The 16955-nt window shown below is 67.6% G+C and overlaps 1 protein-coding gene across 1 annotated transcript in view; it reads right to left on the bottom strand.

The window, feature by feature from the left end:
• ANKRD55 (ankyrin repeat domain 55) overlaps positions 1-16955 on the bottom strand; it is a 41682-nt gene that overhangs the window by 14721 nt on the left and 10006 nt on the right. Inside the window, 6 exon segments of the mRNA XM_045839883.1 lie at positions 338-447; positions 3083-3213; positions 6789-6911; positions 8458-8588; positions 8807-9066; positions 14909-15042. Of these exon segments, the coding sequence (XP_045695839.1) occupies positions 338-447; positions 3083-3213; positions 6789-6911; positions 8458-8588; positions 8807-9066; positions 14909-15042 (889 nt within the window).

Here is a 16955-nt window from a genome sequence, read left to right as displayed (position 1 = left end):
GTGCTTCCCGCGGAGCTCGCGGGGGCCCGGGGGGGGCGTGGCCCGGGGCAAGCCCTCAACAGTAGCTACGGAAGGAGCAGGTGAGTGGTTCGGGGGGTGAGTGTGTGAATTCGGATGGGGCAGTCTGCACCGCGTCTCAGATCTGACTGGGAGAGAGGGTTTGCTGGGTTCGCGTTGAGGATCCTTCCGGGGTCTTCTGCTCTACTGAGACGCGGTCCTGTCTGTGCCAGCTTCACACAGAGGGGTGGGTCCCTTTTAGCTGGCCGCAGGGTTGGAGCGGACCACCTCCTGACCCCATGGGGCCCCCCTCCCGCACGCCCCGGAACCCGCCGCTCACCTGGCGTCGGGCTCCGCCGTGGCCGCGTGCAGCGGCAGGCGGCCGCTCTTGTCCGGGATGCTGTGCTTGGCCCCGTTCCTGAGCAGGCTCACGCAGCCGTCCAGCCACCCCTGGGGGCGAGAGCGGCAGCCCCGTCACCCCGCAGCCCCGCGCCGCGCGGCCCGGACCCTCCCCGTCTCCTCCCTCCGGCCCTGCGTGGCTGAGCCCAGCACGTCCCACACGACTCGGGCGGTCCCACACGCGCCCAGCCCAGCGCAGCCACCCTGGCGGGGCCCCGGGTCTCGGGGTGGCTCCCCGGGAGGCTGACTCCTAGACCTGCCCTCCGGCCCTTCCTCCTGACCCCGAGGACGACACCCTGCTCGCTCCAGGCAGCCCCCTGCCAACACCCAGACCCCGCCTGAGCCCTGCTCCAGTGGCAGGGACCCTGCCGCCCCCCAGCACCCTCCAAGGGCGCCCCATGGCGACGTTTCACCCACCTACCAATCCCCAGGAGACTGCACCAGCCCGGGCTGTCCCCACGGCTCACGCTCCTCCCTCCTCGGCCGGCACCTACGGTGGCCTTCCCACACGCCCCTCTCGCCCCCGAGCAGACGGAGCTCCTGGCTGGACCCCTTTCTGGTCTGCAGACCTGACGCGGCTGACCCAGCCCGGCTGACGGCCTCGGCCGCCCAGGGGCACGGCTCCCCCCTCACCCACAACCACTGGGTGCTCGCAGATGAAACTATCATTGTGAAGAATAATTGATACTTTTCTTCCCAGCCTTCCTCCTTTCTCGCGTAATTAAGGCTCAAGATTCCCGAGGGAGATGCCTGGAGATTTCTTCCCCTCACACGGTTGCAAATAGTAAAACCCAAAACGTTGTACATGCTCAGAGGAGAAGGGAGATAATGATAAGCAAAGAATCTTTTGGTTCTGGAAGGTCTGGAAAAAAGTCTTTCAATAAAAGCACGGAAAAACTCCTGGGGTAAGACACGGAGCGTGATTTTGTGGAGCTGACCGATGGCACCCGAGTCTGGGCAGCTGTCTTCGTGCAGCAGCGTTCACTGAGGCGTCCGCTCGGGTTGAGCGCTAACACCCCAGTGGCCGAGCCCCTCGCTGAGGGGACGAGTGGGACCCGGAGACCCCGAGATGGGCGTGTCGGACGGGTTTCAGAGCCGCCAAAATTTGAAAAACAAATCGGACGGGGGAAGGCATGGAACACTTTTACCATTTTGCAGCGTTTCCCGGCACTCTGCGTGTGCGGGTTTCCTTCTTTCTTCGCAGAAGAGCTGGGGCAGCTCCCGAATAATTCTGAAGCCCGCGGTCGGTGGCAGCTCAGAACCCACAGCCCGCCCTGCACCGACCGACCCGGGGCCGGGACAGCCCGCGTGCCTCTGCTCCGAGGGCGCTGCCCCCGCCCCCCCCCGGCTGCCTGCTCTGCCCCGAGTCACCAACGAGCAAAGGGGCACAAGGAAGGGCAGAGGGTCGCCTGCGGTCGCACGTCTGCGGCAAGCCTGCCTGTGCCCTGAGTGGGCAGCCGGGACGGAGACGTGACTCCTGAGGCCCCGTGCCAGTGTCTCTTTAACTCTTGAGCTCACGCTCTGCCAGGGGGCGTGGGGGGCTTCACAGGGCACCCCCGGGCCGGGGGCCCCACGGCGAGTGGGGGAGGGGCCCGCCTCGGCGGCCAGGCAGCGGCAGGGGCACCACTCAGTGGGTGGGCAGCGCCACGCCGCGGCCGGCGGACGCGCTCCCCTCAGGCGTCTCTGCAGAACGCGTCCCGGAAGAGCTGACCGCCCGGGGGGCCGGCCCCCAGGCTCAGGGCCCCTGGGACATGGGGGGGACCTCCTCCGGTCCCGGAGGTGCGCTCGTCGGGCCCAGGGAGTCCGGACTGTAGAGATGGGAAGGGGGTGCAGCTCGGTTCCCCTCCGCCCCAGGTGCCGGCAGCAGCCGCCTGCAGAGCCTTCTCCACGGCCTTCCCCGTCCCGGACCCAGATGCCCCCTTGCCTCAGCTCAGCGACGCCAGCAACCCCCGTGGCAAGGGCAGCTACCCAGGCAGCTGCTCGGAGGGAGGGCCCGGGCGTGGTCCGGCGTCCGTCTGAGACGGGAACGTCACCCTGGGCCTGGGGCCAGGGGCTCCCAACGTGAGCGGGCACACTGCCAGGAAGGGCTGTCTGGCACGCCGTCCCTGGGGGCCCGCTGTCCCCGGGGCCGGCCCAGGAGGCCAAGGGCGCCCTCCCAGAAACTGCGACACCGGGAAGCTCTCCCCAGGCCCCCGTGGGGGGGGGGGGGCTGCGAACAGGCGGCGGGAACGTGGTTTGTGCGGAGACTCTGAGCCCAGGGCCGGGTCAGGGCGCCCACACAGAGCGCAGCCAAGCGTCTCTCCCCTCCCACCCCGGCTCTCCCTCCCCAGGCCTCCCTGTGCCCCATGGAGCTCACCCTCCGCCTCCCACTCCGCTCACCCGACCCGCAGGCCCCACGGCAGCCACGAGGGTGCCGCCCCCTCGGGACATCCTGGGGGCCCTCCCAGAAGGGGCCCCAGGGAGCCCAGAGACAGACGCCCACAGGGAGCTCCGGTGAGAAGGGCTGTGCCTCTCAGGGCGCGGTCGCCTCCTTCTCAGCTCCAGAGGGCTGTCGGGAAGGGCCCCGGGGACTGGGGTCCGGGCCACCAGCTCTGAGAGGTGACGCCGCAGCCCTCGGAGAAGACCGACGCAGAGCTTCAAGCTCCGATTCCCCGGGTCCCCGGCCCCCAGCGGACACGGGCCCTACCAGGTAGGCGGCCAGGCACAGGCTGGTGCGGCCACGGGCGTCCTGGGCGTTGACGTTGGCGCCCATCTTCAGCAGCAGCCGCACGGTGTCCGCCTGGCGCCCGGACACGGCGTGCATCAGCGGGGTGCACCCTGGAACGAGAGAGAGAGAGAGACGTCCGTCCGAGACCCGCGCTCAGACCCGCGGCCTGGCCCCGCGGAGCGGGCGGCGCGCTCTGCGGACGGACAGAGGCCCACCCCGCGCCCAAACCCGGCCGCGAGCGGCCCCTCCTCCGGCCGTCCGGCGTCGGGGGCTTCGCGGCGACAGGTTGGACGACACACTCACTGCGAGGTCCCCGAGGTCGCCGCGGCCTCCCTCTGCAGCGCCATTGGTGCGTGCGGCCACGTGACGCCTCGGACCCGCGGGGACCGGCTCCGCCCACTTCGCTCTTCTGGCTCGGAGCTGTTCTCACCTAGTCCGCCCCTCCGCCGCCTTTCCGTGTGGTTTTCGGACACGCTCGTCTAGATGCCCCGCGGAGATACGGCCGGGCTGGGTGGAAGTTGCCTCACGCCTGCGTCCGGCCCTGCGCAGCGTTTCGCGCGTGCTGGGCTGAGTCTTCGGCCCGGGCGCCGGGTCTGCGCCCCCACCCGGTGTCCTTAGCCCGCCTCCGGCCCCTCCACCGGCGGGTCACAGCTCCCAGGGCGCCGGGCCCACACGCAGCCTGTGCGTGGCAGTGGCACCCGCGTGTTTGCACCGCGTGGCCCGTTGAGCGGTGCTGGGGTTCTGGCTGCGGTGCCCGGGCGTGCATTTCTGGCACGTGCCCGTGCAGGTGTGTGTGTGTGTGTGTGTGTGTGTGTGTTCGTCTTACATCCGTGGCTGCAGCCCCCGCTCAGCTGAAGGGGGTTTGGTGGGTTCTCTGTGTCGACAGTCCAGCCACGCAAAAAGGAACATTTACTTCATCCTTCTAGGGAAAAATCCGCATAGGCCTCTAAAGTGTTTCCCGCCTTTCCGCGCTGGCCAGCACCTCGCTCCCCGTGAGTGGGCGGGGACGCCGCCGCTTTGTTCCCGACTGAGGAGCAAAGCGCTTCGGCCGCACCGTGAAGTGTCGGCTCCGGGTTTCAGCAGACAGTGAACTGAGGGCGCTCCCCCTCTGTCATTTCTCTGAGAGTTTCTAATGAATGTGTGTAAGTTTTCTCATGTGCCTTTTCTGCATTCACTGATGTGGCCATGTGATCTTTTTTAAGCTGGTTAACAGGATGCATCGCATTGATTTTTCAAATGTCGAGCAAGACAGATCCCCAGGACAAACCCCACTTGGTCATGGTGTATAATTCTTTATTTGTATGTTTTACCAAATCCCATTTGCGAACATTTTGCCAGGGATATCTGTATGTTTAGGAGGAGTATTGGGCTGTAGGTTTATTTTTTATATCATCTTTGTCTGGCGTCATAAGCATAACTGAGAAAAGTTTCCCTCTCTTATCTTTTCTGCAAGAAATGATATAGAATTGATATTATTATCTAAGAGTTTGTGGAAGTATTTAGTGAAGCCATTTAGGCCTAAAGATTTCTTTGTCTAAGAATTGTAATATTAGGAATTTGATTTCCTTAACAGCCATAGGTCTATTCAACTCACCTATTTCCCGTTGAATTGTGGTGGTGAACCTTCTCCCCAGATTAACCCATTTCATCTAAAGAGCAACGCTTCCGTGTGCAGAGCTGTTGGTGGCATTTCTGTTGTGCTCTCCAGGCGTCTCCGTGTCCCGGAGGCGCCCCGAGGCGACCCCTTCGGTCTCACTTCTGAGAGCGGAGATCTGTGTCTTCTTCCACCTTCCTTTTGTCGGCGCTATTGCTAGAAGTCCATCAGTTTATTGGTCTTCTCAAAGATCGGTTCCTCGTTGAATTGATTTTTCTCTTGCTATTCTGTTTTCAAGTTCCTTGGTTCCCAGTCTTTATTATTTCTTTCCTTTGGTTTGCTCTGGGACTGTTTGGGTCAAGAACTGAGACTGCTAACTGATACTTTCCCTCTCTTCTAAGGGCAGTGCTACAAATTTCCCTCTCAGCATCGCTTTAGCTGTCTCCCACCAGTTCTGATGCATTGTATCCCCTTTCCTGTTCACAGCCAGCCAGCGCAAGTCAGGCCTGAGCTCACGCAGTCTGGCTCTTGCACTTACCACACTAGGGGCGTTTAACCTCTGACTCTCCTCGTTTCCACTGCCAGCGCCATGGCAGGTGCACCAGTAAGTCTGCTTTGAACACAGACAAACGAATCAACAAACACCCTCAGGGACACATGAGGCAGCGACACTCTACGCTACAAAACTCTCTGCTGTCACGGTAAGGGGTCCAGACCTCCTCCAGGAAGGCCAGCTGGTCAGAAATGGTTAAGGCCTCCGCAGAAGGCTGGGAGGGGACACTGGTGACAGTGGTGTCTGTTTCAGCCCCAGAGGACCCCGAGGCTCTGTTCTTTCTTTCCCTTTTGAAACGTTCTGTGAGCCGTCAGCTCGGCCCGCTTCTGCTGAGGAGTTTTATGCTGGGGTTACTGTGTTGTTGAGTTCCCAAACTCCCACCTGGTGTCCCTGTGTCTGTGGGTCTTTGCCGAGACTTTCCAGCTTTGCGCTTGTTTCGAGCGTGTTTGTAACCGAAGCATTTTTTTCGTGGCTACTGGGCGAGCCGTCTGTCAGATGACCCCAGCAGCTGCCGTCTCGGCGGACCGACACCCGTCGGCTGTCCCCCTTTGCATCCAGTCCCAGGTCTCCCTGGGCGCGACTCGTGATTCCTACTGCAACTCGGACGTCTGAGGTCCGTGTCCCGAGTCGCTCTGTCTCACGTTCGCCCTCCATCTTCTTTGGCTTCCGCTGACACCACTCCCAAGGAGAAGGGGGGGAGCCCCCTCATTACTGCCCGGAGGGATGGGGGGTCCAGGTCCCCCCTTAGCCATCTGGGGGGGAAGACGCTTCGTGAACGCAGGCTGACGGTGCAAGTCCCCCTCCTCAGGACCCCTCCTCTGGCCCCGGGACCACAGGTGGGCAGGGGAGGGGACCCGGTTCCCACCCGGTGGAGGTGGAGCGGGTGGGCAGGGCCGTAGGGTGTGTGTGTGTGGTGTTTGGCTGGCAGGGGGTCACCATTGTCTGAGACTTCCCGTCTCGCCAGGCGGCTCCTTTCTGGTTCTCCGGCTGCGGGGAGCAGGCTCCCATCGGGGTGCTGGTCTGCGCCTGTGGCTTCCCCGGGCTCCGGCTAAGTCTGGGTCATCAGATCAGGGGCCACACCCCAGAAACCCGCCACCAGGTCTCCCCTCGACGCCGGGGCCCCAGCCGGGCTGTCACTTCCTCTGCGCCCTGCGGAGGGCCCCTGTGCTCACTGTGCGTGGCGTCAGGGACCTGGAGCCGCGTTCGGCCCGGGGGGCAGAGACAAAAGCCCCCCGACTCCATCCCCCCGGGGGCCGACCCCCTGCTGTCTGCCGGGAGCCGGGACGCTGCCCACGTCCGTCACGGCACAAGTGCCCCTCCTGCCCGCCCCTCGCCTCCACCCACCACTTTCCACGTTGGGACGGAGAGGTTGGAGGCAAGGTCAAACCAACGGGCTTCGCTCGCTGCAAGAGGAGACACAGCGGAATCTGCCCCTCTGTGCCCGAGACCCTCGGGTTTAAGGAGACGCCGGGGCCCCCCGCCGCTCGCCGGGCCGGCTGTCCGCTGGGGGGGGGGGGGGAGGCCGGGCGCAGGCTCACCTTCTCCGTCACAGCCCTCGAGGACGGACGGGTCCTCCCGGATGGCGGCCGTCAGGGCCCCGACGTCGCCGCTCGCTGCCGCCTGGTAGACCAGGGTCAGGTCGACCTCCTCCAGCGACTCGCCTGCAGGACTCAGACAGAGATGCCCTCAGTGAGTGCGCGGGGGGGGTCCCCGAGAGGACGGCGCCCGCAGGTCCAGCCAGCACTGCTGGTGCTCGGAGTGGACTCCTCCGGGCGGGCGGGCAGAGGGCAGAGGGCCGGGCCAGCCGCCCCCTGGCACCCACTGCCCTTCCCGAGAGAGGTGGGCCGGGGCGGCCGCAGGCAGTGTCACCAGGACCCTGGGCACCGGCTGTGCCCCGAGACCTCACCCTCCCCTCTGGGCATCGGGCTACACGAAATCCGAGGCCACCGTCGTCCGGGCCTCCCCTTTCTGCTTCTGTCGGACACTTGCCCCTCTCCCTTCCAGTGACGCCGTGTGTCCACCTGTGGAAGTGGCCTCTTCTCTGTCCTCCCGTGGGCTCCCGGCCCTGGCCCTGGCCCACTCTGCACCCGAGGGCCCGGCCTCCGGACAGTTCCCTGGCCCCCGCCCGCGCCCCCACCCCCTGGGCTGGGAGACGCCCACACAGGAGCCGGCGGGCAGAAGGGAGAGCTGGGCCCTCCCTGAGCACAGGCCCCCCACCCCGGGGGCTCCCCCTGCCCAGGGCCGCGCCCTGGCCCCCTCTGGGACCAGCCTTGCTCTCGGCCCTGTCCTGCCCCGTCTCTGCACGTCCGTCGCCCCCTCGCCACGGCCCCTCCCCAGGAGGCAGGAGCCAGCCGGGGCGTCAGCACAGGCACAGGCGCCTCCAGAAGGAACAGAGCCGCGTGCAAGGCTCTGACTTGGGCGGCCACTGGCAGGGCACCTCCGTGCACACTGGGACCCGTGGTGATGGCGGGACTGCGGGTCCAGCGCACCCGGGGCCACGCCGGGGGGGCCTGGGGGCCGGTCCCACTCGCAGGGACCCCACGGCGTGACGCTGCGCCGAACCCCCCCGCGCTCACCCAGCTTCTCCCACGCACAGCCGTCGTGGCGGGGAGTACGTGGAGAAAACCCGTCAGGCTGAGTTTCGCTCCCAGTGTGGACCTCGTGCCAGAGAAACCTCACCGCCCGACCGGCCCCGCGCTTGCTGGCAGGGGTCCTGACCCCTGGGCGTGGCTCCTCTTGTCCCAGTGTTCCCGGGGCGCCAGTGACAGTTTTCGGGCAGCTGACCCGTTCTGTCCCGGGAGGGGCGAGGGAGCTGGACACTGAAGGCGACCGCGGGGGCCAGCAAACTGCCCTGTACGGCGCAGGGCCGCTCCTGACGTCTGCAGGACGTCCTCACGCTCTCCACGCGCCCCACGGGGAGCCCGCAGTGTGACGGTCGGCCAGGCCGGCTGCCTTCTCTGCAGGGAAGGAAGGACGGCGTCCGGGCGCCGCGCCGCGGGGGAAGGGGCGGACAGAGCCCACGGGTCCGCGTGGGGCCGAGCCCTCGACGTTGGACGGGCTCTGGAAACCCGTGTCCTTCTGACTCCGACCTTTAACCTATCCCGGCTGGTTTCAAAAAACAGACGGGTGCGTCTTTTGAGTTTCCATTCATGTTGACCTCAGACCGGAAGGGCCGGTGTCCCCTCCCCCGCTGTCACGGTTGAGAACCTGGACGGCTCCCGCGCTGCGTCCCCAGGGGCCCTGCCCGGGGAGCCCGGACCCTCTCTGACCACGGGGCCCGCTTTGTGGAAATGACCCAGAGGGCAGCAAGGCGTTTGTTGTGCTTGCGCAGTGACCGTCTGCAGGAGGGCAGGCCACGATAGGGTGGGCGGCTCTGGCCGTTTCGAGAGGCCAGACCAGGGTGGCCTGGGGGACCCTCGGGTGGCGGAGCCCGCCCTGGAGCCCCCCGTGAAGCCCAGCTCCACTTGGGGCGACCGCAGACGAGTCTGCAGACCCCTCTCCGGGCGCTCCCCGGGGGCGGTTTATGACCGCAGGGAACTGCAGTGGGGTCCCTCACCCGGGTACCCGCTCCTTCTCAGGGGAGCGGAACTGCCCGCGCACAGTGGGTGGCGTCTCCGTCCCGGTCAGGGGCGCGCCCTCCTGGGAAGACGGGCGCTGCGTGTGGCTGGGCTGCCCCAGGGGTCTCACGCAGGACGGGGACCAGTCGCTCGGTAACCAGTTCCCCGGGTGCTGCCCGGCCCAGGGCCCCGTGCCCTCAGCAGCCTTCTCCGGGCTGGGGGGCGGGGGGACGCTGGAGAAGTCGCACTGGGGGGCTGCCTGGAACGACCGGTCCGTAAAGTGCCGAGGCCTCCGGCCCGTCTCAGGGAGGTGCCAGCCCTTCCCTGCGCCCGGCTGGCTCCCCGTGACGACAGTGCCACCCGCTGGTGACTGTCTCTGTCTGTGGCCTTGGCCAGGACCCTGGGCCAGGAGGGGCCAGGTCCGCTGGTGGAACAATGAGAAGCCACGCGGGGCCAGGCTGGAGGGCACCGGCACGGGTGGCCGGCACAGGCGGCGCCCCGGACTGCCCCCACGCAAAGCCGAGGACGCCAAGGTCGAACTAACTCTTCTCCCTTTTCACGGACTGCCATTTCCCTGCGGCCTGTTTGCGGGGTCGGGGCTCCCGGAACCGTCCCCCAGAGAAAGGCCAGCCTTCTGCCACGCAGAGCAGGTGAACTGAGGAGGGAGGTGGGGAGGGGTCTGCCTGCAGCAGCTTCGCCGGGGGACCCACGCCCTGGCTTTGCAGGTCTCCCTCCGGCTCCCAGCACATCGGTCCCCACGACCGTCACCCCTGGGTGACCCAGTGGTTGGGGGCCAGTGGCCCCTCCTCTCCCTCTTCCTTCACCTCCACTCCGAAGGCGGCTGCCGGGGCACAGCCCAGACCCCGGGCCTGGGAGAGGGCGGCTGCCCCTGAGCCGAGCCCCTGGAGCAGAGAGCATCTGGGAGGCCGGCCCCCCCCCCCCCACCGGGGCGGCCCGCCCGGGCTAGAGCAAATGTACCCGCCCAGGCCTCTCTCTGCCCTCGTGTGTCCCGGGGCCCGCGGAGGGGCGGCGGTGGGCTGACAGACCCCGGAAGTGGAGCTCGGGGGTGGAGGGGACTGTGAGCAGGTCTCGGGGGTCACCGCCAGAGCTCATTTTTAAACCGCCGTTTGCAGCTTTGCCCTGGACCCCGGGGGCCCCTGGGGAAGCGGCGACAACTCAGAGGAGCCAGAAACCGAACGCACCCCCGAGGCTGAGCTGAGGGTCAGCCGGGGTCACAGCAACAGCTCAGCGCAGGGCCGCCGGCACGGGGCGGGTCCCGGTAGCACTTGCGGCCTGACCTCAGCTCCCCGCCCCGCGGCAGTGGGTGGGTGGGTGGGGGGCGCGCATGTGGGTCTGCGCGGGCCTGAGCGGCGGGGACCCACTGGGCCGGGGACCGAGGCGCAGAGCCCCCTGCCCGGCAGAGGCACGCACTGTGCAGGCCGCAGGTGTGTTTGCGTCGCCGGAGCATTTTGAAGCAGGTGGCGTGCACTTTACGACGAGGGGAACACACGGTATTTCCAAAGCCCGGTGCGAGCCGGTCCGTACAGAACAGTCCAGCACCCTCACCCCGAACTGCCGGCCGGGGAGCGGGCGCCCCCGCGTGGTGCCCTGGCGGCAGCGCGGCCGGCGCGAAAGGGGCGGATCCCCAGAAACGCCGCGTCACGGGAGGGGGCGGGGCTGCGGAAAGGTCGCAGGTCGCCGGAGACGCTGGCCCGCAGCCCACCAGCGCTGACACTCGGAGTGTCCCCCCCCACCCCCCGTGTGGCCTCAGCCCTAGGACCCGTGTTTGGCCGAACTGCAGAGTGTCAACACCCAGGGCTCCCTGGTCTGGTCTCCGTTTGGGTCAAGCACCCTCCGCGAAGCCCGTGCTTTCCCGTGAACGAATCCGCCGTGACGACGCCCGCGGAGATGGAGGTTTTCCGGTGCGGAGCGAGGGCGAGAGCGAATGAGAGCGAATGGGAGCGAGGGAGCCGGGGGGGGGCGGGGGGGGAGAGAGGGCGAGAGAGACTGAGAGCGAGCAGTGCATGCGGTACAGCGCAGTGCGGTACCGAGTCCCAGACGGGACCCCGCACTGGGCGGCGGGCGGCGGAGGGGGGGGCGGGGCGGACCCGGGAGGTGAAAGTGTGCACGTGTGCACACGCCCGCAGGCGCACACTCGCAGGCGCACCCGCCCGCGGGCGCACACTCATGGGCGCACACTCACGGGCACACACGCCCGCAGGCGCACACTCGCAGGCGCACACACACAGGCGCACACTCACAGGGGCACACACGCCCGCAGGCACACACTCGCAGGCGCACACTCGCAGGCGCACACTCAGGCGCACACACTCACAGGCGCACACACAGGTGCACACTCACAGGCGCACACTCACAGGTGCACACACTCACAGGCGCACACTCATGGGTGCACACGCCCCCAGGCGCACACTCACGGGCGCACACTCATGGGTGCACACGCCCCCAGGCGCACACTCACGGGCACACACACTCACAGGCGCACACTCATGGGTGCACACGCCCCCAGGCGCACACTCATGGGTGCACACTCACAGGCGCACACTCACGGGCGCACACGCCCGCGGGCGCACCCACAGAGACGCAGACCCGGAGAAAGAGCTGCCTGCGGAGCGGCCGGGGCCAGCGCCGGGCAGATCCGGGTGAAAGGCGCGCGGCCGTTCTCTGCACGGTTCCCGCGACACGCAGGTCTGAGCCGGTTTTCAAACAGCAAGTTCGAGAATGAGAACGCTGTGACGTGTTACGTGTGCGTACTTTAAAGCTCCGAGGACACATTGAGCAATGGGACCAGTTCCCTCGCAGGCCGGAACGGCCTTCCCCCGCCCCTCCCCCGACAGACCCGGTAAAACGTCGTCAGATCGGGCCCGTCCAGGGGAAGCGCCGGCTTCCACTTTCACAGAGAGAAGCCAACCCGAGGACCCTGATAATCACACAAACCTATTCACGAGTTTGAGGTTAATCTCAGGACAAAGCCACAGTGACCTCAAGAGCGAAACCAGAAAATCTGAGATACGAGTGAGCTCTCCATACGCGTGAGCTCTGGAGAGAGCAAACGCTGTGTCCGACGACCCACAGGCCTGCGGACCCCGAGCCGGCCAGACGCGTGACCCCTGCTCGGACGGGGTCTTCCCGCCGGAGTGTCCAGCTCACGCCCACCTTCTACACAGCCCTGGACCCCAGAGCACCGACACCCTCACCTTGTCCCACAGTCTGCTTCATCGCTGCTTAGCAATAAAAAAACAGCTACAAATTTAGCAGCGTTTCCTTAAAAAAAAAAAAAAAGATTTATTTATTTATTTTTAGAGAGGGAAGGGAGGGAGAAAGAGAGAGAGAGAGAGAAACGTCAATGTGCGGTTGCTGGGGGTCATGGCCTGCAACCCAGGCATGTGCCCTGACTGGGAATCGAACCTGCGATGCTTTGGTTCGCAGCCCGCGCTCAATCCACTGAGCTACGCCGGCCAGGGCAGCAGCGTTTCTTTACATCTTTGTGTCCCAGCGGTTGCACCGAAGCAAACCCCACGGGTGTCAGTGATCTGATACAGCTGCTCAGCAGCTGCTGCAGTGCCGCGGTGGCCGTGCCCAGAGAGGGCAGCGAGAGCTCAGTGTGGCCACCCAGTGCGGCGTCCCCAACCCCCGGGCGCTGGACCGGGACGGGCCACGTGGCAGGAGGAGAGCTGAGGGCCAGTGAGCAGGGCTCTGCTGGCAGAACGGCCTGCGCTCCGCGGCCTCCTGTCTCATTCCCGCCCCCGCCCCCCCCTCCCCCTCGCCCACCGGTCTGGGGGAAAACTGCCTTCTACAGACCGGTGCCCGGTGCCAGAAAGGCTGGGGACCGCTGACCTAGCGGGCTCTGGGACGAGGGGCGGAGCTGAGTGGGCCTGGCTGTGCGGTCGGACACACGTCAGGGTCCACTCTGGAGGCCGGTGAGGGGTCATCCCTCTTGGGGCGCAGCTGCAGGACAGAGCCCCCCTCCCTGGACAGCTGGCTGAGGCTGCGGATGGCTAACTGTGTGGGCGTCCCTCCAGCCAGGCTCACAATGGGGGAATGGGGGGGTGGACAGGGTGGTCACGGCCTTCCAGCCAGGGCGCTCCGGGAAGGGCAGCGCAGAGGGGCCGCAGGGAAAGGGGGAGGCGGCCCCCGGAGACCGGGTTTGCCTCACTTGGCCTTCCCAGGACCTCGGCTGGGAATCCCCACCCCCACTCCCTCCCCCCTCGGCTCCTCCTCCGTGACCGAGAGAGGGAGGGGCTGCGGGCCACTGCTTCCAGGCCTGCGGGTCCCTCACGCTCCCGAATCTTCCTCTCTGGACACGACCCTGAAATTTGAACTCTGCCCCATGCTCCCGCGTTCGTTTCCCCCAGGAAGGCCTGGGAACCGGAAACCACCCGCGGAGGCTGGACTAGGCCCCCTCTCCCGCCCCCTGGCCCGCCGACCCGGGCTCCGCTCCACGCCCCTCCCCGGGTCTGCGTCCCCCCCCCTCCGGAGTCCGGAGCCGCCGGCGGGCACACGGGCCTCTAACTTCTGCGTCTGCAGCGCAAGTCCGCGCCCTCTCGGCGCTCCCTCCGAGCACCCGGGACTCAGGCCGTCTGCGGCCTGCGGGCGCCGCGGCAACCCCCGGCGCGGCGGGAGGGCGGCCCGGCGGGAGGGCGAGATCGATCCGACCGTGCGCCGACCTGTCACTCCTTCGGGGAAACAAGCAGGTGTAGGTTCGGTTCGCCGTTCTGTCATTTTGTTACTCGGTGACCTTGGGCAGGTCACGACCTTTGTGAGTTTCCTCATGGGTCAGAGGGCGGATGAGGGTGGGCTGGGGTGAGGATCCAAGGCTGTTCTGCCCACGGCCCGGCCCTGCCCCGGGCTCTGCGTCCGTGCTGAGGGTGCGCACAGTGTGTGCCGGCCCGCACCCTGGCCGACCCGGCCCCTCCCGGCTGCGACGAGAAAGGGTTTCGCCAGAACCCAAGCCCCGGGGCTGCGGGCTTTCTGTAAGGACTTGAGAGCTGACCTCGTCTCGTGCGGTGCGGCGGGCAGTAGAGCTGAGGGTCTCTGTTCTTCCTGTATTTGCGTTTATGCGGGTGCAGCCCAGGACCGCGAGGGCAGCAGCTCGCCCGGGACTGTCTGGGTGGGCCCTGAATGTGATCCCATGGGTCCTCATGAGAGAGAGGCGGGGGGTTCCGACAGACCCCCAGGGAAGGCCCGGTGAAGAGGGGGTGGCAGAGGTTGGGGGGGCAAGGGCAGCCCGGGGCCGGAGGGGTGGGCGGTCTCTCCCTGCAGCACCTGGAGGGAGTGCCGCCGTGCCGACACCTGGATCCGGTGAGCTGGCCTCCGCGACCATGAGAACGCAGGTGCGTGCTGCCAGCCGCCGGCGGTGGCCACGTGGTACAGCGTCCAGGACGCTAAAGCTCTGTCGCAGCCGGGCTGGCCGGGGAGCCCTCCCCGCCTTCTCCCAACAACCCTGGCAGAGACAGACCTGTGCAGGAGCCCCCGCCCCCCAGGTGCCTGCAAGCTCACTGCTCAGCAAGCCCTGGCTCAGGGACCCTGGGCTGGGCAGGCTGGGGCAGGAGGCCCTGAGGCCACACTTGTCCCCCTGGTCTCCGAGGCCCCGGGTCCTCCTTCGGGCGCCACAGAGCTGGCCTCCCACAACTGGAGACAAGTGGGAGATGCGAACATCTCAGTTAACGTCTGAGCTTCAACGGGGACCTGCGCGATCCGTAGTAACCGCTCCACTACAGTCATTGCTCAGGCCCCCGGCACGCGCAGCCAGGAGAGAGGGTTGCTATGGTGACGGCGGGGCGCAGCGCGAAGGGCAGGTCTCCCAGGCCCAGGCTCTGCGTCTCAGTTTCACCAAGGCTGCCCTGCCCCCGGCCGGTGGGAAGCGGATCTTTAAGTCCCCGGCAACCCCACCACCATCTGCTGTCGTCCCCACGTTACAGACGCGGAGACGGATCGCGTGCCCGTGTCCAGGCCGCCGCGCAGGGTTCGGGCGGGGCTGCAGCGAGGCCAGCCTGTTCCCAGCCCCAGGCACACCGGGGCCTCCCGGCCGCCACTACTACGAGCAGGGAACGCAGCGGCCTTCGCGGGCGGGTCGGACTCACCAGCTCCCCCTCGTGGGAGCTGCGAGTGCCGTCAGCTGTCCGGCTCTCCGAGCGCACCGAGCGCACGGCCGGCCGTTCCCTGGGGGACCCCGGCCAGAGCTGCCCGAAGGCCCCACCCCTGCCCCTGCCCGCGGCTGCGGGGCCAGAGAAAAGAAGTTCCCGCTGGTTCCGCCTCCGGCCGGCAGGGAACTCCTGGGCCTCCGCCCGTGCTACTGATGAGCTGTTACCCCAGTAACGGGCGCCTTTGACCGCTCTGCGCTCCACGCTCCCCACCCCCCACCCGAGACAGCAGGGTGGGCTGTCCCGTGGCCCCCCGCTCTGCCTCGTCGGGCAGCCCCCAGCCCGAGGACAGGGGGACGCGCAGGGGGAGCCCCAGTGTGGGAACCGGGGCTCCCACGGCGTCTCTGACCGCCCCGGGTGCAGTGTCCTCGGCGACATCAGCCCGGGCCGCGGGGGCGCTGCTGTCTCCATGCCCCGGACACTCGGGGTTCCTGGAAAACCTGCCCGAAAGGCCCGCGCTCAGCTCCGCCACGGAAGCCGCTTCGCGCCCGGGCTCGCCCGGCCACGTGGCCGTTCACCCCGCAGGACGGCCGCCCCCGCCAGGCCTCTCCCGCGGTCGGGAAGGGGACAGACGGAGGGTGAGACGGCTGCGCACGCTCCGCTCAGTTAGGTGACGGCCACTGCGGGGGCAGAGCCCCCGAGTCCTGAAAAGACACGGAACGTGAGCCGGCCGGCCTGCGCTGGCCGAGACCCGGCTCGCGCGGAGGGGCGGAGCCCGAGCTGCGTGGAGAGCGAGGCCGGGGCGGGAGGCGTGGTCGGGGCGGAGGCCGCACAGGCGGCCGCGGTGCGGGGCGCGCTGCACGGCGGCCCCCGGGGCAGGCGCGTCCCTGCGTTGGGTTAGATCCACACGGCCGCCCTCCTGGGCCGGCAGGAGACCGAGGCCCAGAGAGGCCGGGGCACTCGCCAGGGCCACCCAGCTGGGGAGCAGCCGACCTGCCCTGCGGCCCAGGTGGCCCACGCTCCCGCCACCGCCGCACGGCCCCGCCAGGGGGCAAGGGCCGGGAAACGGAGGCAGAGACGGCCGGGAGAGGCGAGCTGGCACGGGAGGGGCGCGGGCCTGGGGCGCGGAGACGCGGCGGGGAACTGCTCCTGTGAAGGGCGCCGTGAACACAAGGGCCGAGCGTCACCGCCTGCGCCGGGCCCGCTGCCCTGGGAGACGCCCCACAGCCGACGACCTCACTGCGAAGGGCTGGCGCCCGCAGTCACGCCGGTGCCCCGTCCGTCTCGGGATGGCAGCTCAACGGCGCCCTCTCTGGCCAGAACGGGGGTTCGGGGTCACGTCGCTGCCGCTGACGGCCGGCGGTGACCCCAGGGGCACCCCGGGGGTGGGTGGGGCGCAGCTGCACCGCGCAGGTTCCGCAGGGGCCCGGCGCAGGCTGCGGGCACGCACACACAGGTGTGCACAGGCGTGCTCAACACAAAGGAAGCCCTGGAGGTCAAACTGTGCACGCACGCACGCATAGACGTGGTCCCCCAGAGAGCTGAGTGCGCATCTGCTCCTTGAGAAAACGCCCCGGCGGCCGGCCGAGGCTGCAAGCGGGGCCGAGACGCCGTGGTCCAGAGGGAAAGGGAAGAGGAAAGAAGTGGCGAATTTTCTCTGAGTCTGCCGCGGCCCAAACAAGCGAAGGCCGGAGGACCTCAGGCCCGGAAGGCCAGCCAGAGAGGAGAGGCAGTGTGGCCCGCGGCACCCACGGAGCGGGGGTCCCTGTGCACTCGTAGGAAGGGGCGCAGTGACACGCAGGGCGACGTGCACAGCATTTACACACTCGGGTGCAAGCCGCACGCACACAGGCTGCACGGCCGGCGCACACTTTTCACGCGGGGAGAGGCGGTTTCCCGAGGTCGCTTCCACGGAGCCCCAGCCCGGAGCCGGGCGCCGTGAGCAGGACGGTGCGTGACAGTGACAGAGGGGGACAGGTCACCACACGACCTCGGAGGAGGGGCGGCGGCGGCGCCACCTGCCCCTGAAGGCAACCGAGGGCCGGTC

Source organism: Phyllostomus hastatus, unplaced genomic scaffold (genome assembly GCF_019186645.2).
Source record: "Phyllostomus hastatus isolate PE091 unplaced genomic scaffold, TTU_PhHast_1.1 phas_contig_329, whole genome shotgun sequence".
NCBI classification, from domain to species: Eukaryota; Metazoa; Chordata; class Mammalia; order Chiroptera; family Phyllostomidae; genus Phyllostomus; species Phyllostomus hastatus.
The sequence above is the reverse complement of the archived record's forward strand: the minus strand, read 5'-3'. Positions and strand labels throughout refer to the sequence as shown.